The sequence below is a fragment of the Peromyscus californicus genome, unplaced genomic scaffold, assembly GCF_007827085.1.
Source record: "Peromyscus californicus insignis strain IS unplaced genomic scaffold, ASM782708v3 Scaffold_12__1_contigs__length_115047231, whole genome shotgun sequence".
Classification (NCBI taxonomy): Eukaryota; Metazoa; Chordata; class Mammalia; order Rodentia; family Cricetidae; genus Peromyscus; species Peromyscus californicus.
The window spans coordinates 94,842,040-94,867,828 of record NW_026294413.1 but is presented as its reverse complement, the minus strand read 5'-3'; the positions used below and the strand labels follow the sequence as shown (position 1 = coordinate 94,867,828).

At 40.7% G+C, this 25,789-nt stretch overlaps 1 protein-coding gene across 1 annotated transcript in view; it reads left to right on the top strand.

Moving 5' to 3' along the window:
- The window catches only part of Bmpr1a (bone morphogenetic protein receptor type 1A), a 113,978-nt gene that overhangs the window by 83,812 nt on the left and 4,377 nt on the right, over nt 1–25,789 (top strand). The window contains exons 6-11 of the mRNA XM_052733971.1: nt 4,426–4,522; nt 4,688–4,787; nt 9,863–10,007; nt 15,711–15,903; nt 18,670–18,967; nt 25,300–25,475. Coding sequence (XP_052589931.1) covers nt 4,426–4,522; nt 4,688–4,787; nt 9,863–10,007; nt 15,711–15,903; nt 18,670–18,967; nt 25,300–25,475 — 1,009 coding nt within the window. The remainder of the gene's footprint in view (nt 1–4,425; nt 4,523–4,687; nt 4,788–9,862; nt 10,008–15,710; nt 15,904–18,669; nt 18,968–25,299; nt 25,476–25,789) is intronic.

Sequence of the window (25,789 nt, the reverse complement as noted above, 5' to 3'; positions counted from 1 at the left end):
TTTTAAATCCTGTTTGCCCTATCAAGAAATGCATTTTCTTATGTTAATGTTATAGTAAAGGCCTTACTATAATTGTGATATAGCAATAGGAAATTAGCCTTAATGAATAAAAATAGTCAAATAAAATTTAAACACACTTATTTTGATGTGGTGAATTACTTGTTAAAAATATGTTGATGCATAATTAGTGTGGGAAATGTTGAAGGGAAATATGAGTTCCAGTATAAAATTTCTAGTTGTTAGGGCTGGAAAGATATAGCTCAGAGGTTAAGAACACTGGCTGCTCTTCCAGAAGTCCTGAGTTCAATTCCCAGCAACCACATGGTGGCTTACAACCATCTATAATGAGATCTGGTGCCCTCTTCTGGCCTGCAGGCAGAATACTGTATACATAATAAATTCTTAAAAAAAAAAAAACAAAAAACTAGGCCGGGCGGTGGTGGCGCATGCCTTTAATCCCAGCACTCGGGAGGCAGAGCCAGGCGGATCTCTGTGAGTTCGAGGCCAGCCTGGTCTCCAAAGCGAGTTCCAGGAAAGGCGCAAAGCTACACAGAGAAACCCTGTCTCGAAAAACCAAAAAAAAAAAAAAAACTATAGTTGTTAAAAGAAGCATTTATTCATTTATATGTTTAAAGTATGACAATTATCTGAAAGTGGTGGCACCCACCTTTAATCCCAGCACTTAGGCAGAGACAGGCAGATCTCTGTGAGTTTGAGGCCCTCCAGGGTTACATAGTGAGATCCTGTCTTGAGAAAGAAAATAAAAAAGACAATTGGTATCAAATTGCTATGTTTATTTTCTATTTAATAGACCAAAGAATGATGTATTAATACATTCTTGGCTGTGCGTAAATTTATGGTGAAAACTTTCAGCTGTCATCCTAAAATATGGGAGTGTATATGATTTTTAAATTTTTACTTAAGCTGGGTTTGGTGGCACATGCCATTAATCCCAGCACTCAGGAGACAAGATCTCTGTGAGTTTGAAGCCAGCTTGTTCTACATTGTAAGTTCCAGGCAGGCAGGTAGGGAGGAAGGGAAGGAAGGAAGGAAAAACACACCTGAAAAGTAAAATCTTACTTAAGGAGTTTAACAAGTACTTTTCTAGCTTCTCTATATTTTATAAGCATCACTTACCTTAGTTAGAGTTACTGCTGCTTCAGTGAAACACCATGGCCAAAAAGCAAGTTGGGGAGAAAAGGGTTTATTTGGCTTACACTTCCACATTGTAGTTCGTCATTGAAGGAAGTCAGGACAGGAACCTGGAGGCAGGAGCTGATGCAGAGACCATGGAAAGGTGCTGCTTACTGGCTTGCTTCCCCTGGTTTGCTCAGCCTGCTTTCTTATGAACCCAGGACCTCCAGCCCAGGAATGGCACCACCCACCATGGGCTGGGCCCTGCTTCATCAATCATTAATTAAGGAAATGCCCCTACAGGCTTGCCTTCAGCACAGGCTTATGGAGAATTTTTTTTTCTTTTTTCCGAGACAGGGTTTCTCTGTGTAGTTTTGGCGCCTGTCCTGGATCTTGCTCTGTAGACCAGGCTGACCTCAAACTCACAGAGATCCGCCTGCCTCTGCCTCCCGAGTGCTGGGGTTAAAGGCGTGCGCCACCACCGCCCGACCTGGAGAAATTTTCTTAATTGAGGTTCTCTTCTCTCAGATGACCTTAGCTTGTGTGAGGTTGACATAAGACATAAAACTGTCACTATATGTCATAAAACTAACAACACAGTCACTATCATGAACTGCTCCTGATCCTCAGGGCCAGCCTCTTGATCTTACTCTTGACGTCTTCTCAGTGCTAGGTGTAGGTGAAAGCATGTAAATGATTAATTACTACAGACTTCATGTTCTTGCTACCTCACTGCTACCAAGATGGTTCTGTTGCCCTGTTCTTGTCATTTGTGTGAGGAACTGTCTTCAGAACCCTCACCCTGTTCCTTGTCGCTTGGCTTCAGTGCATTCTGAGTATTCTCTTCTGCCCATAGAGCGTTTACTTAAGCCAGACTCTTCCATTTTATAACTGCCAAATAAATTATTCTCTGGGATTTTAATTACTTTATTTTTTATGTGTATAGGTGTTTTGCCTGCGTGTATGTCTGTGCACTTTATACATGCCTGGTGCCCAATGTGGCCAGAAGAGGGTGTCAGATCCTCTGGAACTGGAGTTACAGATGGTTGTGAACCACCATGTGGGTACTAGGAATTGAACCTGAGTCCTGGAAGAGCATCCAGTGGTCTTAACTGCTGAGGCATATCTCCAGGCTCCCCTCCCTTTACACTCCTCTAAGATTTTTATTCCCTACCTTAGTCTACAAATAGTAAAGTGAGTTGGGTGGAAAATGGAGAATGGGGAGGAGTGTAGGGAAGACAAAGATGTGTCACCCATTCCAAAATCTAGATACTGCCTTTTTTTGTTTTAACCTGATGTATCCTTAACCTGTGTAAGAAGGATGGTTCTTACATGTGTCTGCTGCTGGTTGCTTATTTGTGGTAACAGCTCATCAGCTCTTGAAGGGCTGGCTGCCCAAGGGTTTTTTTGGCTTATTCAAGACTCTCGCCTAGAATTCATGTCATACCAGAGGAAGAAGAAATCGATTTATTGAATATTTTCTACTTACATTAGTTTGTAACAAATTTGGTACATTCCCGCTTGTTGTCTCATGGTTATTCTGTAAGGCAAAACTGTTTAATCCAGTGATTTCCAGAGGAAACTAAAGAGAAGTTAGCTACTTAAGGTTATAAAGTGAGTAACTAGCAAAGCTAGGTAGAATTTATGCTGATTCTTTCTTATTTATTTTTATTATACCATGCTGCCTTCTGTCTGTTGGGAAAACCTCTTTCCCTTAAATGAAGTCATAGGATGTGTGGCTGTCTAGTTTCCCATTCACTATGCAGGATCTCACAAGTTAGACCTGTCTTGACAGTGTCACACTTGGAAGTGTCCCTTCTTCCTCGCTCCCCAGTTAGAAGCTGTGACCTCATGGCTTTGGAACGTTGTTGCAGTCTGCTTTTCTTCTGGTAGTTGTCCTTGATAGAGAAGACAGACAAAAGAGGAATTGAAGATTGGTCTTCATCTTCCATTACGTGCGATTAGTGAACAATAGTCCATGGTTTAGAGATCTTTCACCCAGGATCGCCAAAGATGTCTTTCTTTGTTTACGTTCACTTTATCTTCTGCAAAGCTATCCTCCTTCCGCCTTCCGGGGACTCAGTGCATGGCACTTCATTGATTCATCTTCAGTTATGCAGTCATTCTTTCCTTCATCTAATTTTCTGTAGGTATGGGATCATTTCAAAGTTTGCAGTATAAACCCCATCATATCTCTTTTCTCTTTATGATCACTTCAAAGGAAAAATTATCTTAGAATCAGTTGAAATGTAGAATTTATTCATTTGGAAATTTCTAAAAAAATTTTTTTTTTTTTTTGAAAATTTCTGAATGTTGTTGACTGTCTTCCCAGATGGGATTTCAAGCCATAGACTCTTGGTCACCTTTTTAAAAGTAACACCTAATTACACTGAGGCATTGCCCTTCTGACCATCTGATATTTAAGAATAACATGGTTAATTTCTGCTTACATTCTTGCTACCTTCATAATAAGGACAGGCTCTTTCTATTCCTATTTTGGTTCAGAGTGGCATTTCGCCCGGACAGCACTGGGATATCAACGTGTAGTCCCTGACATCTTCTTCCGTGACTGAAGCCTTTGCACTTGCTTTCCGATGTTTAGGGCATGCTTTCTACCTGGGTGGTGTCCATAACCACCTCCCTTAGCCAGCATTCTATCCCAAGTAGATGAGAATTCCCTCTGCTTTGTAGTCGGATCTTAAGCTCACCTAAATCTTATTACTAATGTGATTGTATTTTTCAGACAAGTTTATAATTCCAATAAAATACTATGTTTTCTAGCAGATAATTACTTTTTAAAACTAAAAGCAGCTAGCTGAATGGTAATTTAAACATTCCAACATTTTTTAAAGGTGAAAATTACTAAAATTCTTTGTTCCTCTATAATTTATAATCTAGTATCTTTATCCCCCTATATGATCTTAAGGAAGATTGTCTCATAATCTTATTTTCACAAAAAAAAATTAAATTTTCAGTAATATTTTTGTTGTTGTTTTGCTTTTCAAGACGGGGTTTCTCTATGTAACAGCCCTGACGGTCCTGGAACTTGATTTGTAGACCAGGTTGGCCCCAAACTCACAGAGATCCACCTGCCTCTGCCTTCCGCCTCCCAAGTTCCCAAGTGCTGGAATTAAGGGTATGAGCCACCATGCCTGGCTAATATTTTTTTAATGTAAGGTTTGGAGATTCTTTTCTCTGACTGAATTATAAATTATATTTACCAATACTAAAGCTATCCATACTCAGTTTAATATGTCAAGTCCTTTAATTTTACCATTACTTTTCTTCAAGGATTCACCAAAAGCACAGCTACGTAGGACAATAGAATGTTGTCGGACCAATTTGTGCAACCAGTATCTGCAGCCTACACTGCCCCCTGTGGTTATAGGTAGGTCAGCCCAGAGAAGTCAGGCATGATCCTCCTGACTTCTTGTCTTTGTCTTTAACAATAACTGAGCTACCCAGAACTCAGTGCTGTAAGCCGTTCTCTCCCTCTTTGTAAGATGCAGCAGAAAGATACTATACCTGCTTCATTGCCAACTTCCATTCTCAGGTCCGTTCTTTGATGGCAGCATTCGATGGCTGGTTGTGCTCACTTCCATGGCTGTCTGTATAATCGCTATGATCATCTTCTCCAGCTGCTTTTGTTACAAGTAAGAACATACTGTTTTATGTCTTGTTAATTATTCTGTATTGGCAATCGTTTTTTCTTTGTTTTGTTTCTAAGCTAACAGGTAACAAACACTGACTGTTGTGTGCAATTCAGAAATCATTAATTTATATTCTCTGGTTACAGTTTTTCAACTGTGTTATGACTTCCCTAGAAGGAAAGATGAACTTCAGTTAATTTTTTTGGATGCTACTTCATTCTTTTATGTTCAAGAATACTCATGGCTTTCTTGTTTGTAGAATAGTAAGCTTTGTTATGTCTGAATATTTAAAGCAGATTCCTAGATAACGTAATTGTCTCATTTAAAAATTTGGGGAATTATCTGTGAAACAGGTTAGTAACCCCATAAATAAATCTGTATATAAAGAATTTTACAGTATGATGAAGCTTTCAAATTTAAGAATCTGGAGGAAGGGGGCTGGGGTGTAGCTCAGTGGTAGAGCACTTGCCTAACATGCAGGAGGGCTTGGGTTCTAGCTGCAGCAATGTGGTATAAATAAATTTTTAAAAAGAGGAAACGATAATTCAGTAAGTAGATTTGATACTAGGTTGCTATATAGAAAAAATTAAATTGGGATTATTCCCTACACTGAAATAAATTTGAACCAGATTCAATTAGAACTATATATTCATATGCATAGTTTGGAAAATCTTTCTGAATCTACCTCAGCTTGAAAGCAAGCAAGGGAATAGTAAATACAATGTAAAAGTAGTGTTAGCTGCATAAAAACAGAAGTGTGTAGCAAAGAAACCTACAGGAGGGTGGAAGACGGAACAAATGAGAACTATTGGCAGCTAATATTTACTGCAAGTGATTGCTTTACACTGTAAAAAGAGCTATAAATCAAAAAGTCTAATTCAGCAAAGAGGAGACAAAAATAGATACAATTTTTTAAAGAAATATGCATGGCTTTCTGGAGGTTTTGTTTTTTGAAACAGTCTCATGATGGCTGGCTTTGAACTTGCTGTGTAGACCAGGTTGGTCTGGAACTCATGGAGATCCACCTTCCTATGCCTCTCAAGTGTTAGAAATAAAGATGTACCCCTTCCTTCTCAGCTCTATGACTCTTTTAAAAAAGAAAATAGCAAGAATATTGCGCACAGCCTTTAATCCCAGCACTCGGGAGGCAGGGGCAGGCAGGTCTCTGAGTTCCAGGACAGCCAGAGCTGTTACACAGAGAAATCCTGTCAAGAAAACAAACAAACACAGAATATGAAGTATAATATGAAAATTACAAAATTTGAGGTATTTTCGTCTGCCATATTGCCAAATGAAATGAAACAAGACTGTGTGCATGCGTGCACGTGTGTGCATGCCATAGGTAGACATCAGTTAACTTTTTCCAGTCACTCTCCACTGTAGTTTTTCAGAAACAGTGTCAAAACCCTAGCCCCTCAAATATTACAGTTTTTTGTTTGTTTGTTTGTTTAGATAAAAATAGCAGATTGAGCAAATCAGCCTGGACTACATAGTTCCAGGCCAGCCTGGGCTACAGAATGAGATCCTGTTTCAAAACAAACACAAATTTATTCTGAAAACAAACAGACAAAAAAAAAAAAAAAACCAGTTTATCAACTATAGAGTGAGACATGATAATGAAAAAAGAGATAGGGTGAACATTTAAATACCAATTTAATCACCTTGGCTTGTCAGCCACGCCTGCATCTTATAAACCAGACAGGATTCTTAGGGAAATCTGTGCAGCCTGGGAGAAAAGACCTAAAGATACTACTGTTTAGAGTTAAATGAAATGGCCTGTGCAGATTAAGCATGTACCAGTGAGCCCTGCGAATCTCTTAGTGAACACTGATCCCTAGAAACGGAAACAAAGGACTAAGCATTAAGATTGCCTGTGCTCCTGCCTGAAGAGTGGTTGGCTTCATGACACAGAGAGAGCATAGGTATTCTCTGATGAGAAAATATAGGTGAGAATCTGCTTTTCTTTCATTCTGTATGTCCTCCTTTCTTGCTTCCTCCATGTCTGACCGGCCCCTGGTGTCTCCCTGGTGTCTCCTTTTCTTTTTCATTTCTCGAGCCTAAATTCCTCTTTCTACTTAATTCTCCTGCCCGGGAATTTTGTCTACACCTCCTCCCTGACTATTGGCAGGTCAGCTTTTTATTAGACAAATCAGGTGCCTTAGGTCGGGCAAGATATAACAGCAACACATCTTTGTGTAATTAAACAAATGCAACACATCTTTACATAGTTAAGCAAATGCAACATGTCTTTGCATGGTTAAACAAATATTCCACAACAGAAAGCCTCACAGGAAGACTTGAGTTCTGTAGATGACCCTGTCCAGTATTTAGCATGTTCATATGAAAAACTGCTCAAGGCTGGGAAGAACATCTGAAATGCCTGGAGGAAGTAGTGTTGGTGGTCACAGAAAGCTGGGAATGGTCTCTGTTAACCACTATCTTTGAGACCAGGAAGCCATCGGTCTTGGTTAAACCATAGGCCTTGATTCAGGGATGGAGAATAATTAATTAGTCCTGGAGTAAATGTGGCTCTGGTCCCACCTTAAAAACAAAACCCGACTGACATGGTGGGGCACACTCTAGTTCCAGCACTCACGAGGCTGAGGTAGATGAATCTCGTGAGTTCAAGGCCAGCTGGTCTGTATACTGAGAACCTGTCTTTAAAAACAAAAACAAACCCTGAAGGTTCATGCTGTTTTCAGTTTGGTTCTGGGAAAAATAACACAATAATAATATTTGTAAGGCCGGGTGGTGGTGGCACACGCCTTTAATCCCAGCACTCGGGAGGCAGAGCCAGGCGGATCTTTGTGAGTTCGAGGCCAGCCTGGTCTACAGAGCAAGATCCAGGAAAGGCGCAAAGCTACACAGAGAAACCCTGTCTCGAAAAACAACAACAACAAAAAAAATATTTGTAAGAATACATCTCTTATTCCCATACTTAAGTGATGGAAACAGGCAGATAAGGAGTTCAAGGTCACCCCCAACTCTATAACAGGTTCAGCACCAGCCTGGGCTACATAAACAAAAACCAGTATTTAACATTATTTTTTTTTTTTTTTTTTTGAGACAGGGTTTCTCTGTGTAGCAGCCCTGGCTGCCCTGAAAATCACTTTGTAGACCAGGTGGTGTTACAGTAATTTAAATAGAAACATGGGAAGACTTAAAAAGATCCAAATGAAACTTGAGGGAATTAGATTAAAATACCTTGAATAGAAGTATGCATGGCTCGAAAAACAAACAAAAAAGAAATGTGCATGGATAAGAAAAATGGCAAATTAGATTGCACTTAAGAGCTTAGTGGACTTGGAGGCATGAGAGTAGAGGCTACGCAAAAGAATTTGTGTGTGTGCATCTGCCGTCCGCCTTATTGGATACAGTCTCTCTTGTTCAGTGCTGGACACAGCAGGCTAGCTGGGGCCAGTGAGACTCCTGGGATTCTTCTGTCTCTGCCTCCCATCTCCATGTCGGACACTGGAATCACATACAGATACTGCATCACCCAACTTTGTATGGTTTCTGAGGATTTGAACTCGGGGCCTCACACTTGCATGGCAAGTGCTTTACATGTTGTTTCCTCAGCTCTGAAAGAATTTTGTGTGGGACATGATCCAGTACAGTTATAATCAGAATCCCCAGTTGAGAGGAAGGGACAGGAAGAATAATGTTTAAGAAATAGTGACCAGGGACTTTTCAAGTTTAAATGAAAACCAGAAACTCATTCATCTAAAAAGTTTAGTAAACTCTTAAAGATACCAAATATGAAGAAAAATACAAAGCACATCATAATCATATTGCTCAAAATTAGTGATAAAGAGAAAATTAGTAATTTTTTTCTAAATCTTTTTATTTTTGTTTTATATGTATGGGTGTTCTGCCTTCATGTACATCTGTGTACCACATGTGTGCAGTGTCCTTGGAGGCCAAAAGGGTTGTTAGCCACCAAGTGACTGCTGAGATTTAAACCCAGGTCCTCCAGAAGTGCAGCCCATGATCTTAATGGTCTTTCTAACACCAAAGAGAAAAATTTAAATGCAGCTGGGGAAGGGCAGATTATAGGCTTGGCTATCCTAGAGCTTGCTATGTAGACCTGGCTGGCCTTGAACTCATTGAGCTCAACCTGCCCATATCTCTCCAGTGCTGGGATTAAGGGCATATACAGTTTTAGCACAAAGATAAAGTTATAGTTTTAAGAGTGTGTGTGTTTGTACATATAAGTGATAAGTAACTTTCTATGCTGAGTATCCTTTCATATTTTTTAAAGAAATTGTCAAAATTTATAATTGAAATACTTTTTACAGCTGTGATGCCATGTTACATGTGGGGGAATGGGGGCGTTTGGGGGTTTTGTTTACTTTTGGTTTGGGGATAGAGTCTTACCATGTAGCCCAGGCTGGCCTTGAGTTCAGGATCCTCTTACCTGACTCTCCCTAGTGCTACCACATCTGGTCCCTGGGGCGGGGGAGGGGTGGGTATGTGTGAATGTGTTGGTATTTTTGAGATGAGGCTCACTTCATAGTCCAGGCTTGGCTCTGTAGTCCAAGCTGCCTTAAACTCCCATTCCTTCTGCCCCCCAAATGCAGGGTTACTGATGTATGCCACCACACTCTGCTGTGCTGTGTGTGTGTGTGTGTGTGTGTGTGTGTGTGTGTGTGTGTTTACTTGCTAATAGACTATGGCCATCTCTTCATATCTTGTTTTGTTTGTTTGTTTTTGTTTTTGTTATTTTTTTCGTTTTTCGAGACAAGGTTTCTCTGTGTAGTTTTGGTGCCTGTCCTGGATCTCTCTCTCTGTAGACCAGGCTGGCCTCGAACTCACAGAGATCCGCCTGGCTCTGCCTCCTGAGTGCTGGGATTAAAGGCGTGCGCCAACACCGCCCGGCCATCTCTTCATGTTAGTGGGGCACACGGCATTCTGCCTCATAAACTCCATTTCTAGTGGACTATAACAGAATTTTTTCGTGTGGTGAAGATTGATTAGGCTATGACTCTGCCTGAAGGAATGATGGTGTGGCAAGTCTTGAGGCTCAGAGTGTCACAGTGTTCCGATTTTAATGTAGGTTGTTTTCTACTTTCTTAAAGACATTACTGTAAGAGCATCTCAAGCAGAGGTCGTTACAACCGTGATTTGGAACAAGATGAAGCATTTATTCCAGTAGGAGAATCATTGAAAGACCTGATTGACCAGTCACAAAGCTCTGGTAGCGGATCTGGACTACCTTTATTGGTAAGCTAAAAGCCTTTTACAAATGTAAATGGTGTATTGATACAGATGTGATGTCGTGGATAAGTGGGCATCTTAGTTAGTGCAGATTAGGAAACAATAGACACATTTTTTTTTCATGTAGTAATGAAAGATGAAATTGGTTAAAAATAAGAAATGTGAACCAAGGAAAATAGAATAAACTAGATAAAGCCAGAGTAAGAAAAAAGTAATACATAAAAGGTTAGGATAATAAAAGGTTAGGATATGAAGTCCTGTGTAAGTGCAAGGTAGCTACATAATTTGCTCTAAGCTCGCCACTCCCCCTTCCACTTTGGTGCTGGAGTTTGAGCTAAGAACCTTGGGGATGCCAGGCAAACATTCTACTACTAAACTACATCCTCAGCACTTGGTTTTGGAGACAAGGTTGTCTTGTAGAATTCCCGCTGTCCTTGAACTTGAGATCCGTCTGCCCCTGCTTCTGTTTCCTAAATGCTTCGGTTACAGGCATGAGCTACCATCCTCAGCTAGGTGTGATAAGTATTCTAGTAACCAACTAAACAAAGAAACAAGTGTAAGGTTACTTGTATCTTTAAGGCTAAACTAATTGGCTGAGAGAAGTATAACATTTAGGTCTAAAAAGGGTTACAGATAATTCAGATGGGTGGATGGAGATAATCAGCTTCACAGATGGAGAACAGCATTCTGAGGGAACCCTCCTAATCACAAGGCTACATTTTCAGGTAGTTTTTTAAAACTATTTAATAGCATTAATTGAAAGTAAATACTTAATGACAATTTAAAAATTTGTCTAAAGTAGCCTGGCCGTGGTGGCGCATGCCTTTAATCCCAGCACTCAGGAGGCAGAGGCAGGCAGATCTTTGTGAGTTCGAGGCCAGCCTGGTCTACAGAGCGAGATCCAGGAGAGGCACCAAAACTACACAGAGAAACCCTGTCTCGAAAAACCAAAAATAAATAAATAAATAAAAATTTGTCTAAAGTGCCGGGCGGTGGTGGCGCACGCCTTTAATCCCAGCACTCGGGAGGCAGAGCCAGGCGGATCTCTGTGAGTTCGAGGCCAGCCTGGTCTCCAAAGCGAGTTCCAGGAAAGGCGCAAAGCTACACAGAGAAACCCTGTCTCGAAAAACCAAAAAAAAAAAAAAAAAAAAAAAAAAAAAAAAAAAAAAATTTGTCTAAAGTAATCTGTGGTAGAATTGGAAATGTGAGAGTAAAGGCATCTTTGTCTGCAGATAGTGTGGTTATGGAAAAAAATCCCAAGATTGGTACACACAGGCCTGTTGCAACCAGTGCTTGTCAGTTTGCAGAATACAGAGTCATTATTTTACTGATTTTCTATATACTGGCAACATGTCTGGAAACTGAAAGTTAAGAAATAGTATCATAGCCGGGCGGTGGTGGCGCACGCCTTTAATCCAGCACTTGGGAGGCAGAGGCAGGCGGATCTCCGTGAGTTCGAGGCCAGCCTGGTCTACAGCGTGAGTTCCAGGAAAGGCTCAAAGCTACACAGAGAAACCTGTCTCAAAAAAAAAGAAAAGAAAAAAAAGAAATAGTATCATTTAAAATAGTATCAAAAAGCATGAAATATTTTTTAAATAATCATTGCAAAATTTGTACATTGGAAATTATTGTTGAAATATTAATTATTAATGTTAATTATTCTTAAGAATTTTTAAAGTACATTGTTTTCTACTTTTTTAAAGATATTACTGTAAGAGTATCTCAAGCAGAGGTTGTTACAACCATGATTTGGAACAGGATGAAGCATTTATTCCAGTAGGAGAATCATTGAAATTAAATATTAATCCTTAAATATTCTTAAGACCTAAATAGATAGAGGTGTATAGCCTGTTTATGGGTGAAGCATTCATTCCGGTAGGAGAATTGGTGAGTTAAATATTAATTCTTAAATAATCTTAAGACCTAAATAGATGGAGGTGCATAGCCTGTTTATGGATGAAGGCAGCACTATAGGATGTCAGGTTGCCTCACACTGAAAGGTCGTTTCATTTCAGTCCAAATAGGAATCAGAGTAAACTTCTACAGAAATGGATGAACAGAATTATAAAAATACAGAGGACTAGATGAGCTGAGTTGTTAGAAAAGAATGCAGGACTAACCACATGGCTTCTGACTTACTTTTAGAGCTGCGCTAGTTAGTATTGTATATTTGGTGGGACAGAGCACAGCCTAGAAAGGGACACTTACACAAGAGTGTGTGTGCATGGGTGTTTTTGCCTGCATGTATATCTGTGAACCGTTTATGTGCCTGGTTCTCAAAGAGGCCAAAAGAGGGTGTCTGATCCCTACAGCTAGAGTTACAGATTGTTGTGAGCTACCCTTAGGCGCTGGGAATTGAACCCACACCCTTTAGAAGAACAGCCAGTGCTCTTAACCAGTGAGACATCTCTCCGACCCAATCAATTGATTTTACTGTTTGTTGTTGGGGGCTTATCTATGTAGACTTGGCTGATCTTGAATTCATAGAGATCTGCTTGCCTATGCCTGGGAGTGCTGGGATCAAAGTTGTGTGCCACTGATCATTGATTTTTTTATTATTTATTTTTATTATTTTGGCTTTTTGAGATGGGGTTTCTCTGTGTAGCCCTGGCTGTCCTGGAACTCCCTCTGTAGACCAGGCTGGCCTTGAACTCACAAAGATCCACCTGCCTCTGTCTCCTGAGTGCTGACTTGCGGCGGCACCATAAGGTGCCCTCAATGATTTTTAAAAGACTTTGTTATAAAAGGTTACATGAGGCCATTATTTGTTTAAAGTACTGAAGTATTTCAGTGTTGAATAACTTGTCTGCTAAACAAATGATGCAGAGAAGAAAACCTCAGGTATCCATTTGCTACAAAGTGAATGTGTTCCTGTACCTCACTCAGTATACAAAATTAAGTTGAAATGGAGGGTAGATCTAAATATAAAAGTTAAACTAGAAAAACCTCCGAAAGAATTTTTTAAACTAATCATTGTGAGTTCAAGGACAGCCAGGGCTGCATAGGAAACCCTGTTCCAAAAACCAAAAACAGCAACAACAAAAAAGGATGAGAATCAAAAGATGAATCAAGCCGGGCGGTGGTGGCGCACGCCTTTAATCCCAGCACTCGGGAGGCAGAGCCAGGCGGATCTCTGTGAGTTCGAGGCCAGCCTGGTCTCCAAAGCGAGTTCCAGGAAAGGCGCAAAGCTACACAGAGAAACCCTGTCTCGAAAAACCAAAAAAAAAAAAAAAAAAAAAAAAAAGATGAATCAGGGGCTAAATAGATCTGATAAATATACAGACTATACAAAGAACTTGAACAGCTTCATAATAAGACAGCTCAAATTTTTTTCAATGGACCAAAGATTTGAACAGATACTTCCCTAAGATTAAGAATGACAGATAAACAAACACATCTGCATTGTGTGTTTGTTAATATGCAGGTTAAATTGACCAGGGAAATGCTGGGATATAGATTATCTTGAAATTTTGTACATAGATGATTAAATGCAAAATGATAAGGCATTTTGAAAAATAGTTGAGAGTTTACTAACAAGTTAAGTATATACTTTGTTTTAGCCTCAAACTCAGAGATGTGCTTGCCTCTGCCTCCCATGTGCTGGGGGTGTATACAGTAAAACATTTCTGCTTTTTGGCCTAGAGATATTAAAAGTGTGTTTACACAAAAGACCTAAAGGTGAATGTTCATAGCAAATATAGTCTAATAAGTAAATTAGAAATAGCCTAAAAGCCCACCAAATTGGCAAATGGATAAACAAATAACACATTCATCAGTGTGGAGAAACAAATCAGTAACAACAGAGATGAATTTCAAAGACACTTTATGCTTAGGGAAAAAAAGCCAGATACAGAAAAGTGTAAATAGTGTGTCTATTTACATGACTCAGAAAAAAAGATAACACTCTAGGAACAAACAGGTAAGGAATGTCAGCACACCAGAAGGAGTTCACCACGAAAGGAGGAAGCATTCGTAAGTCTTAAGTGAGAGTTTGGTAATTAGATGACTAGGCATTTTTCAGTATTTACTGCTCAATTTTCAAAATGTATACTTATTTTACATATAAATTATACTTGAATAATCGTGACTTTAAAATATTACAGAGTCTATGCTAAGTGATTTATGATGTAAGCCATTTCAGCTTTGTATAGCTCCAGCCTCAGATACACACTTCTAGCCAGAATATTATGTTCTTTTTCATTTAAAATTACTAGTAGTCTGAAAATGAAAGACACAGTATATATGTACTTCAGGTATTATTCCCAACTACTACCTATGGCCTATGAGCCAGGAGTAGAATTCAAGCGAAGGTGTATAAAAAGACAAAATTGTAATTCTGACCGATATAGCCAATAAGTGAGAAAGAGAGAGAGAGAGGATGATGATGATAAAGCAAGACAACAGTACTATATAAAAAATTGGGCCTGCAGCAAGAGCCTGCAGTAAGAGGAATAAATGAGTGAATTATAAGCACTGGGGAGGCAGAGGCAGGTAGATCTCTGAGTTTGAGGCCAGTCTGGTCTACAGAGCGAGTTCCAGCAAAGCCAAGCCTGTTACACAGAGAACCTTGTCTTAAAAAACCAAAAAAAAAAAAAAAAAAAAAAAAGTTAGAATAGAGCTTGAGGATTTGTTTGGAGGTTCCAGCAGGGGAGCAAAGCTATTTCTATAACCTTCACTGAAGACTACTCCTCCTCTATCTGGGGACATTTTGAGAGGGATCCACATGGAGTGTTGAGAGGGGAAGGGAATACCTGCCTGGTCATTCAGATGAGGCTGAATCAGCCGTAGCAAGCAACGGACTGATAGATGTCATAGCCAGATCACCCTCGCATTCAAAAGATTGTAAGAGTCAGAAATGGTGCATGACTCCAAGGACATAGTATCTTCCAGACACAACAGGACCAATACACATATGAACTCATAAACTAGGGTAACATGCACAGCTTCAAACAAGACAAAATCCCAGCACTGAGAAGGGGAATCAGACACATAGTCCCGCTTCTAACCAAAAAGGATCTGGGAGGAATTTGGGGAGGAGAAAGAATGAGCAAAATATGCTGTATGAAAAAAAAAAAGTGAATTAAAAAAAGAAAAGTTGGAATAAGGGAAGTGTAGGTAAATAGTGAAAACTGGGACTGGGTCAGATCATCTAGGATCTTAGAGACTGGGATAAGGGTTTAATTATTTACATTTTATATAGTAACTTACCCTAAACTCAGTGGCTGGAAGACAAAAATACTTATTATTTCTCATGACTTTGAGTCTGTTGGGAAGTTTTATTTCTAGACTTGCTCAGCTACTGATAAGCAATAGAGCTTGTATATAGGATTGACAGTTGACATAGCACTTCTCTCTGTGGGAGGCAGGGTTCCCAGGAGCAGAAAAGAAAGGGCAAGTTGTGGTACACAAGCATCTGTGAAGTCTACTGGTCACACATTTGCTATTCTGTTGCCCAAGAGAAGTTAAGTAACCAAATCCCCAAGTCTGTGGGGAAGAAGACTTCTCAAGGGTGGCTGTGTGTGATTTCAGTATTCATTATTCATTGCTGCTTTTAAATAATATAAATTTAAACATTGGAGTTAATATATTTGCATTGGAGCTATTTGGACATGCCAGCCTTTTTAATGGGGTGACCTATCACAGTTTAGTCAGCCTTAATAGAGTCTATTCATCAAGAGCTCAAAACTGTACTTCTTCTTTCCTGTATAGGTTCAGCGAACAATTGCCAAACAGATTCAGATGGTTCGGCAGGTTGGTAAAGGCCGTTATGGAGAAGTATGGATGGGTAAATGGCGTGGGGAAAAAGTGGCAGTCAAAGTATTTTTTACCACTGAAGAAGCTAGCTGGTTTAGAGAAACAGAAATCTACCAGACGGTGTTAATGCGTCATGAAAATATACTTGGTGAGTGTCCTTTACTTTAGTTAAGTTCCTCATTCTGGCAAGGGTGTTTGGGTCAGGGAGAGCCTGCCATGTGTGTGTGGATTCTAATGTTTATGTAGGTAAAAGAAATCCAGTAGAGTTCGTAGTGAACTAGAACACAATCCTGAATGCCAAGAAAGCTTTTTATTACTCTAAATAGCATTGGGTTTCAAAAGGATAGTAAAGCTAGTTCATTGAACATACATAGTAATGGAAGCCAAGTCTTTTGTAGAGAACTTCAGTACTTTTTCTAGGGTAACACACACACACACACACACACACACACACACACACACACCACCCCCGGAGCTGAGGACCGAACCCAGGGCCTTCAAGCGCTCTACCACTGAGCTAAATCCCCAACCCCTTTCTAGTGGAACTTTAACTGCATCTGCCTTTAACTTGTGTGAGCAGAAGAACCCCGTGTGTGGCTTCGTTGTATTTTCTGCCCCCATGTCTTCCTCTCGCTACCTTACCTCATTTATACAGTAGTGAAATAATGTAGTTGTCTGATCACTAGAGTGTACAAACAGACCTCGTTTTCCTGAGTTTTCTTTCAGCTCCTATTGCACTATCTCTTACCTTGTAAAGTCCATTGCCTATTGCCAAGCACAGACATTTATGTTCATTTCCTATTGCTCCTGTAAAAACTTACCATGAACTGAGTGGCTTAAAACATCAGAAATATGGCCAGGTGTGATGACCCAAGCCTTTAATCCCAGGCTGAGGCAGATGGATTTCTTGAGTTCAAGGCCAGCCTGGTCTCCAGAGTGAGTTTCTGGATAGCCAGTGCTACACCAAGAAACCCTGTCTCTAAAACCAACCCCCAAAAAGAAAAAAGAAAAACAGCAGAAGCAAAGTGGGGAGATGGCTCACATGTTGAAGGAGTTGCCTAATAAGTGGAGACCTGAGTTCAGAAGCCTTACACGTGAAGAGCTAAGTGTGATAGAGTGCAAGCTTATAACCACAGTGATGGTGAGGTATGGAAGGTGGAGACAGGTGGATCCCTGGAGCACTGACCAACTAGCCTAGCCTACCTGTTGAAGTTCTGGGCCAATAGGACAGCAGAGGAACACCGCCTAACGCTATCCCCTGACCTCCAAAGGCCCTGGCCCTCACGTGTATACACATGTGTACATGCACACACAGAAGGAAAACAACCGATTATCCCCCTTAATTTTAGGATCCAGAATTTTAAAACTAAGCAGTTGGCAGGGCCATTCCTTCTCTGGGGTTTCTTCCTGACTGTACCAGTCTTGAGTGTTCTTTGACGTACAGACAACTGCTGTTGGTTGTTTTTTACTCCTTGGCCCCAGCTCCCAAATCAATACATGAAGGCTTATTCTTACTTATGAACACCCAGCCCTAGCTTGGCTTGTTTCTAGCTAGCTTTTCTTAACTTCAATTATCCTGTCTATCTTTTGCCTCTGGGCTTACATCTTTCTCTATTTTATATATCTTTCTTTACTTTATGGCTTGCTCTGTAGGTGAGTGGCTGGCCCCTAATGTCCTCCTCTTCTCCTTTTTCTTGCTCCTCGATCCTCTCTTCCCAGATTTCTCCTCCTATTTATTGTCTCTGCCCACCATCCCCGCCTGTCCTTTCTCCTGCCTTTCTGTTGGCCATCCAGCTCTTTATTTGATCATCAGGTACTTTAGACAGGCAAAGTAACACAGCTTCACAGAGTTAAACAAATGCAACATAAAAGAATGCAACACATCTTTGTATCATTAAACAAATGTTCCACAGCATAAAAGAATGTAATACATCTTTGATTAATATTCCACAACAGACAGCCCCCCTTTCTATGTTTCATATGATCTTCTATGTGTGTTGTGACAACATTTCCATCATACAGGACACTCGTCAGCTAATTTGAACCCAGTCTATATTGTGCATGGCTTCATATAAATACAATTCCACCTACAAAGATCCTGTTTCCCATGTAACTTAAAGTATCTGTTTTTCAACCTGAAATTAAAAACTTTGATTTTGGGTGTTCAGGGATGGGGTTTTGTTTTGTTTTCTTTAGACAGAGTCTTACTCTGTAGCCTTGGCAGCTTCAACTTGTGCAGTCCTGCTGCCTCCATCTCCTGACACTGGGACTACAAGCGTGTGGTGTCACTCCCAGGGAAAGCCTTTTCAAGAGAAAATCATGTGGGAAGATAGCACTTGCAGGTTATTATGTAATACATGACTTCTTTTTCTTAGTCATTATTATCACTTGTGATTAATGTTAGGATTATCATAAATTAGCTGTGTGTGTTGGCCCAGGCATATAATCTCAGCACTCAAGAGGCTGAGTCAGGATGATCACAAGTTTGAATGTCACCTAGCAACATAGCAAACCCTGTTTTTAAAAATGCTCTGAGTTGGACTGGAGAGAGATGGCTCAGTGACTGGAGCACACACTGTTCTTACGGAGGACCCGAGTTCACTTCCCAGCACCCACACTAAGAAGCTCGTGACTGCCTGTAACTGCAGCTCTGGGGGACCTGACACCCGCCTGACTTCCTCCTCCACAGACACAACACACACATAGATTGACTGTACAAATGTAGTGACACTACACTGTGGAGTGACATATGAAATGATTTTTTTGGTTACATAGTCAAAACATTTTGCGTGTCAAATTAGGAGAGTACTGTCTGTACAGAGTAAGTAGTTCATTTCCAGGATCTTGAATGTGCATCTGTAACTACCTAGCACCTCTGCTGACAGCTAACCTTTTAAACTCATTAACTGAACAGGTTTTATAGCTGCAGACATTAAAGGCACTGGCTCCTGGACTCAGCTGTATTTGATTACTGATTACCATGAAAATGGATCCCTCTATGACTTCCTGAAATGTGCCACATTAGACACCAGAGCCCTTCTCAAGTTAGCTTATTCTGCTGCCTGTGGTCTGTGCCACCTCCACACAGAAATTTATGGTACCCAGGGAAAGCCTGCAATTGCTCACCGAGACCTGAAGAGCAAAAACATCCTTATTAAGAAGAATGGAAGTTGCTGTATTGCTGACCTGGGCCTGGCTGTTAAATTCAACAGGTAAATGACTTTTTTGTTTAACATTTGGAGATTATTTCGGTATCTGACAGGTATTTATACTCAGGGTTGCTTTGGGGTCTTTTGTTTGTTTTTCTTTTCACAAAGCTGCATTTCACTGTACTTTTCTGGGCATTATTGGGGAATGAACCCAGGATCCTACGTATACTAAGCACACACTGCTACTAAATCACATCTCCAGCCTCTACATATTTGTTGATTTCCTGGTTTTCATGCTTTTATTTCAGTTTACCTGTACTTGCTCTTTTTTCAGATAGTCCATGTTACATATAAGTAACTTGTGACCCAAATATTGGGTATTAAGTTTGCTTCCAGTTCAACTGTGTTCAAAAAGATTATTGTGAAACTGGGTGGTGGTGCACACCTTTAATCCCAGCACTCTGGAGGCAGATGCAGGCAGATCTCTGAGTTCTGAGTTCAAGGACAGCCAAGGGTACTCAGAAATACTCTGTTGGGGAAAGAAAAAAAAGGAAGGAAGGCCGGTTATCATGAACATTATTGAATTTTATATTTATGCGTATTGTTCTACTTTTGAGCACTTGGATAAGTATTTTCTTCATAATGGATTTCTAGAGAAGGGAGCCTCCCTAGAGGAGTTTTCACATACTAACTTGTGGCATATTGTATAGTATTGCTTCAGAACAGTATAGTGTATGAATTTATACTCCTGCAAATATGGGGAGATAGTTTCTTTTGATATTGTCAGTTTTCCAAAACAATTAGAATTATAAAAATTTCAGGAACTAGGCAGTGGTGGCACATATCTTTAATCACAGCACTTAGGAGGCAGAGGCAGGCTACAGAGCAAGTTCTACAACAGCCAGAGTTCACAGAGAAACCCTGTCTCAAAAAAAAAAAAAAACCAAAAAATCAGGTAACTGTTGAAGCAGTTATAATGTGTTATAATGTAGTCTAAGAATGGAGTCGTCATTTCACATTTCAGAATTCATTTAAGGCCACAAAATAAAAATAGTACTTGAGGGACTGAAGAGATGACTTAGCAGTTAAGAGCACTAACTATTCTTGCAGGGACCTGGGTTTGGTTCCTAGCACTCAGATCAGGGGATCTGGCCTCCATGGACACCTGCACTCATTTGGTACACATAACTCATGCAGGCGCACATACATGCATATAAATAATGATAAATGGGGCTTGTTTTGAGGCAGGGACTCACTCTATCACCCTGGCTGGTCTGGAACGCTATGTGAACCAGGCTGGCCCAGAACTCACAGAGATCCGCCCACCTCTGCCTCTCGAGTGCTGGGATTAAAGGTGTGCGCCACCATCTGCCTGATGTGTTCTTTTTCTTTTTGTAATGCTTCATAAGTGTGTCACCTTTGTGCAGGGGCCATGGTAACCTTCTCTGTCACTGCAGTGTTAGTCTAAGTGCTGCCGAAGCGAGCACTGCCAACGGTGTTCGTGGTCAGAGTGGGATTTGTCGGCTTCAGGATTCGTCAGATGCTGTGTTAGTTCTTCCTAGTTACCTGACAAAAAGCAACTAAAGGAAGAGAAGGTTTGATGTAGTTCATGGTTGAAGGGTCCAGTCAGTCCATCATGGCAGGAAAGCGTGGTGATGGGGACTTAAGTGGCTTGTGACATCGCATGCAGTCAAAAAACAGATACTTGACTTGCTTCGAATTTTCCCCTTTTTATTCAGTCTGGGCTCTAGCTGGTGCTGCCCACATCCAGGTTAGGTCATTCCTCCTTATTGAAACCTCTGGGAATATCCTCAAAGACACACACACCAGAGTTGTGTGTCTTCAGTTTAAGATCCCAAGTCCATTCACATAGACAGTTAAGCATCACAGAGCTGCTTCTTACCAACTTGACACCCAAACTCGTGACATTTAATCCATAATATTCCACCCTTGATTATTGACATTCATGATTTACCTCATGGTAGTCATGCAAAATGGATTTAGCTCTCTGTAAGAGTCCCTAAAGTCTTAACAGTTCTAAAGTTGCTCAAAGCCAAGGTTCAGTGCAAGGTGTGATGGCACACACCTCTAATCCCAGCACTCGCGAGGCAGAGGCATATAATAGAGAGAGCTTGTCTTCAAAAAAACCAGCAAAATCATATAAACAAAGCAGCAACAATAACAAAAGCTCAAGGTCAGAGTTTCTCATACCTTTGGAGCAGTCCCTTAACTGTGAGCCCTTATGAGATCAAAATTAAGGTAGACATTTCCAGTATACTCTGTCACAGAGTAAACATTTCCATCCCAAAGGAAAGAATATAAACATAGCAAGGAAGCTAGACCAAAGCATGACTGACACCAGAACATGCACTTGGCCTACAGCTCGTAGCTGGTACCGGACATTTGGCATCATCTGGGCGCCAGTGAACCTGGATATCCCCATCCATCTTGTTTTGCTGCCTGCAGTAAATGTAACCTCTCTCTTAGGCTGACTCTATTTCATGCTTGCAGCTTTTCTTCAGTGGACATTCATAGTCCTAGTGTCTCCAACTTCCTAGATCTCTTATTCTAGGGAATTCAACACTGCTGCAGTATTCTTTTGAAGAACCTTGATAAAGCCTGTATGGCCATATAACTTCTGCATTTGGTTAGGCCTGCTGAACCACATGGTGATTTGAATGAATTCTTCTGCTTTCTCTCTCATCACTTAGCCTGGTCCCATTCTGCCATAGCTGTACTTGGCCTGTCTGTGCCTTGGCAGCTCAAACTGGGAAAATTCTTTTCTGTAGGATCATTTTGGAGCAGGGTTAAATAAAAAATTTTCCTGAAACCATACTTTCCTAATTAAATAGATGATTCTGTAGTTAATTGCAAGTTTGGGTTGTGCTGTGGGATAATGCTTTGTACACTGGTTTAATAAAACGCTGATTGGCCAGTAGCCAGGCAGGAAGTATAGGTGGGATAAGCAGATGAGAATTCTGGGAAGAGGAAAGCTGAGTAAGGAGATGCCAGCCCACCATCCAGGGAGCAGCATGTAATGGCACACAGGTAAAGCCGCGGAACACATGGCAGCATATAGATTAACAGAAATGGGCTGAGTTTAAATGTAAGAGGTAGTCAATAGTTTGCCTGAGCTAATGGCCCAGCAGTTTTAATTAATATTAGCCTCTGTGTGTTTACTTGGGTCTGAGCGGCTGTGGGACCGGTGAGTGAGAGAGATTTGTCCTGACCACAGGCCAGGCAGGACACAGGAAAACTTTCAGCTACAGGGTTGGGAAATTTTAAATTCATAAATGTATATTATATGTAGTATATTCATAAATATGTTGTGTCATATATACAATAATTTATTTGTACAATCCCTGAAAGACAAAATTTAATCACTGGCAGTGGCTCCCTGACTCAAAGAAGCTAGACTGGTTTTAATTAACCTAAACAAGACTTAAGTGAGCCAGTTCTTTACAGAAAAGTTCATATCAGTGTGCTAAAAGGTTATGATTTGTGGAATAGTGAAGACAGTTCATGGAAACGTAATTATATGATTAGGCACCTTGGCAGTTTAGGACTTGGCTGCCATAAATGAGTGAACAAAATTTTTATTATAGTGTAAATTATTGACCTGCATGCTTTTTTTTTTAAACTTAAACTCATTCTTTTTATATAAGTTCTACCTTTTTTGTGTTTGTATTGGTTCAGCAGAAGCCAGGAAAATAATTTTTAAGTATTGGAATGTTGTCTAACTTTGTATTGTTAACTTTATTGTGTATAATGGTAAACAGTGGTCAATAGTTTGATACTCCTTTAAAAAATAAGCAAAGTCCAGTGAGGTGGCTGAATGGGTAAAGGCACTTGCCGCCAAGCCTCACAATTTTATCCCTGGAACCCAAATGGTGAAGGAAAAAAATGACTCCTGCAGGTTGTCTTCTGACCTCCACACATGTGCCCTCCCCGCTCCCTGACCACGGGAAAGAAAGAGTGACCCATGCCACAGCTAGGATGTCGTGCTGTTTCCAGCACCGTAGGAGAGGCCCACAGTCACCTCTAACTCCAGCTCCAGGGTATCCACTGCCTCTTCTGCCATCTGCAGATACCTGCACTCACAAAGCACACACACACACATGAACACAAATAAACTAGATTTTTTAAAAAAAAATTTTTTTAGTCCATTATTGTTTTTCAAGTCAAGGTTTTTCTGTGTAGGCTTGACTGTCCTGGAATGGACTCTGTAAACCAGGCTGGCCTCGAACTCAAATCTGCCTGCCTCTGCCTCCCAAGTGCTAGGATTTAAAGTGTGTGCCACCACACTGACTTTATTTTTTTATTTTTATGTGTATGGATATTTTGTGTGCATGGATATCTGTGTACCACGTGCATGCAATTCCTGCAGAGGGCAGAAGAGGGTATCAGATCTCCTGACAAAGGCAGCTTTTGTCTTTAGCCTTTAATGGCTGAGCTGTGTTGCCAGCCCAACAAACACAACTTTTAAGGAAAGAAAGATTTCTTTTGTTCATGTTTTCAGGGTATAGTCAATTATGAAAGGGAAAACATCATGGTGGGAATGTGAGGTAGCTGCTCACATTTAACCTATAATCAAAAAGCAGAGAGTTAGGGGGCTGGAGAGATGGCTCAGAGGTTAAGAGCACTGGTGCTCTTCCAGAGGTCCTGAGTTCAGTTCCTGGCAACCACATGGTGGCTCACAACTACCTAGAGTGAGATCTGTGCCCTCTTCTGGCAGGCAGGGATACATGCAGACAGGACACTGTGTACATAATAATCTTTTTTTAAAAAAAAAAGTTAAACACTAATTGGGGGTCCCCTTGCTTTCTCCTTTGTCCATTTTTATTCATTCTAGGACCCCCCAGCCTGTGAGATGGTATCACCTAATTCAAGGTGGTCGGTCCTTCCTCCATTAAACTTTTCTGGAAGCACCCTCAGAGACCCACCTCTAGGGCTTTCTTAGTTGCTTACAAATCTAGTCAAGATGACAATAAAGATTAACCACCACAGATGTTGGATAACAAAATACAATACTTTGTATTGGTCTTCACTGGAAAATACTGTCTAGAGGTTCCCAGACCTGGGGCACAAGTAACAAAACCTCACCTTCAAGTCTAAAATTCAGTTCAAAACCCAGAAAACTATTAAATCATTTGTTACTGAGTGACCATTTATATAGATATCACTGTACTTATAACTAAGTAGATTGGATCCATGAAAAATAAAATATAATTCTGTATTTTAAATGCTAAGCATATAGCCTGGCAGTGGTAGTGCACATCTTTAATCCCAGCACTCGGGAGGCAGAAGCAGGTGGATCTCTGAGTTTGAGGCCAGCCTGGTCTACAGAGTGGGTTCCGGGGAAGCCAGGGCTACACAGAGAAATCCTGTCTTGAAAAAAGGAGGAAAAAAAATGCTAAGCTCATTTATAAGAATGGTAATAATAAATGATTCCTCTTTTATTTTCATATTCACTTCTCAGATAGAATTACCTGTCCTTTTCTTATGTAAAATATTGTTTTTTCTTTTTCTTAAGACATGGTCACACGTAGCCCAAGCTGGACTGGAACCAGCTATTTACCAAGGATGACCTTGACTTTCTTATCATCTTGCTTTTATCTCATTGGTGCTTAGTGTTAGGATTATTGGCCTGGATTGCCATGCTTTGTTTATGTGGTGTTGGGGATGGGACCCAGGATCTCCTGTATACTAGACAGACAAGAACTGTACCAACTGTGCCACCCCCTAGACCAGTACTGTTATCTTTTAAGAAGGGCAGAACTGGCCGGGCGGTAGTGGCGCACGCCTTTAATCCCAGCACTCGGGAGGCAGAGCCAGGCGGATCTCTGTGAGTTCGAGGCCAGCCTGGGCTACCAAGTGAGTCCCAGGAAAGGCGCAAAGCTACACAGAGAAACCCTGTCTCGAAAAACCAAAAAAAAAAAAAAAAAAAAAGAAGGGCAGAACTTCCTTGGTGACAGATCGTAGGTCGGGCGGTGGTGGCGCACGCCTTTAATCCCAGCACTTGGGAGGCAGAGGCAGGTGGATCACCAAAGCTAGTTCCAGGAAAGGCGCAAAGCTACACAGAGAAACCCTGTCTCGAAAAAAGGAAGGAAGGAAGAAAAGAAAGAAAGGTACTTGTGTTAATCCAGTTTAGTGTGAAAAAGAGTTAGTGATTTGTGGCAGACATAGTACCAAGGCTCGGAATAACTGTTCCAGACCCTGCTAGGGATGTTATGTAATATGCTGCATATAAAGTCTGTAAAGGTGCTAAATTTCCCAAGAATTTATGGCAAAGAATATAGGAATTTACACATTTAGACAGAAAATCATTTCTAAAAATGTACAGATATGAACTGTTGTTGACTCTCAACATGATCATTGTCTTCCTCCTGTCTCAGTGATACAAACGAAGTTGACATCCCCTTGAATACCAGGGTGGGCACCAAACGCTACATGGCTCCTGAAGTGCTGGATGAAAGCCTGAATAAAAACCATTTCCAGCCCTACATCATGGCTGACATCTATAGCTTTGGCCTAATCATCTGGGAAATGGCCCGTCGGTGTGTTACAGGAGGTAAGAGCTTGAATGATATTCTTGATTATGTTTGTTGACCTGTCATTTACAAAGTAATTACCTAATTTATGTGTCACCTATGTCAGGGTTTCCCAGGACCACTCTCAGATCCTGTGGTTTCACTAAAATTACCCTAAGACTCACACGTAGTTGTCTTGACTGCTCACATACATTTCAATGAAGAGATACCTTAAAGTCATCCAAGGGGAAAGGTGCCTACCTAGAGAGGCTCCAATAGCCCTCTCTAGTGTATTCATGCTGGTGCTTAGCTCCTGTCAGTCAGCTGTGACTGTGTGAAGTGGTCTCCTCACACC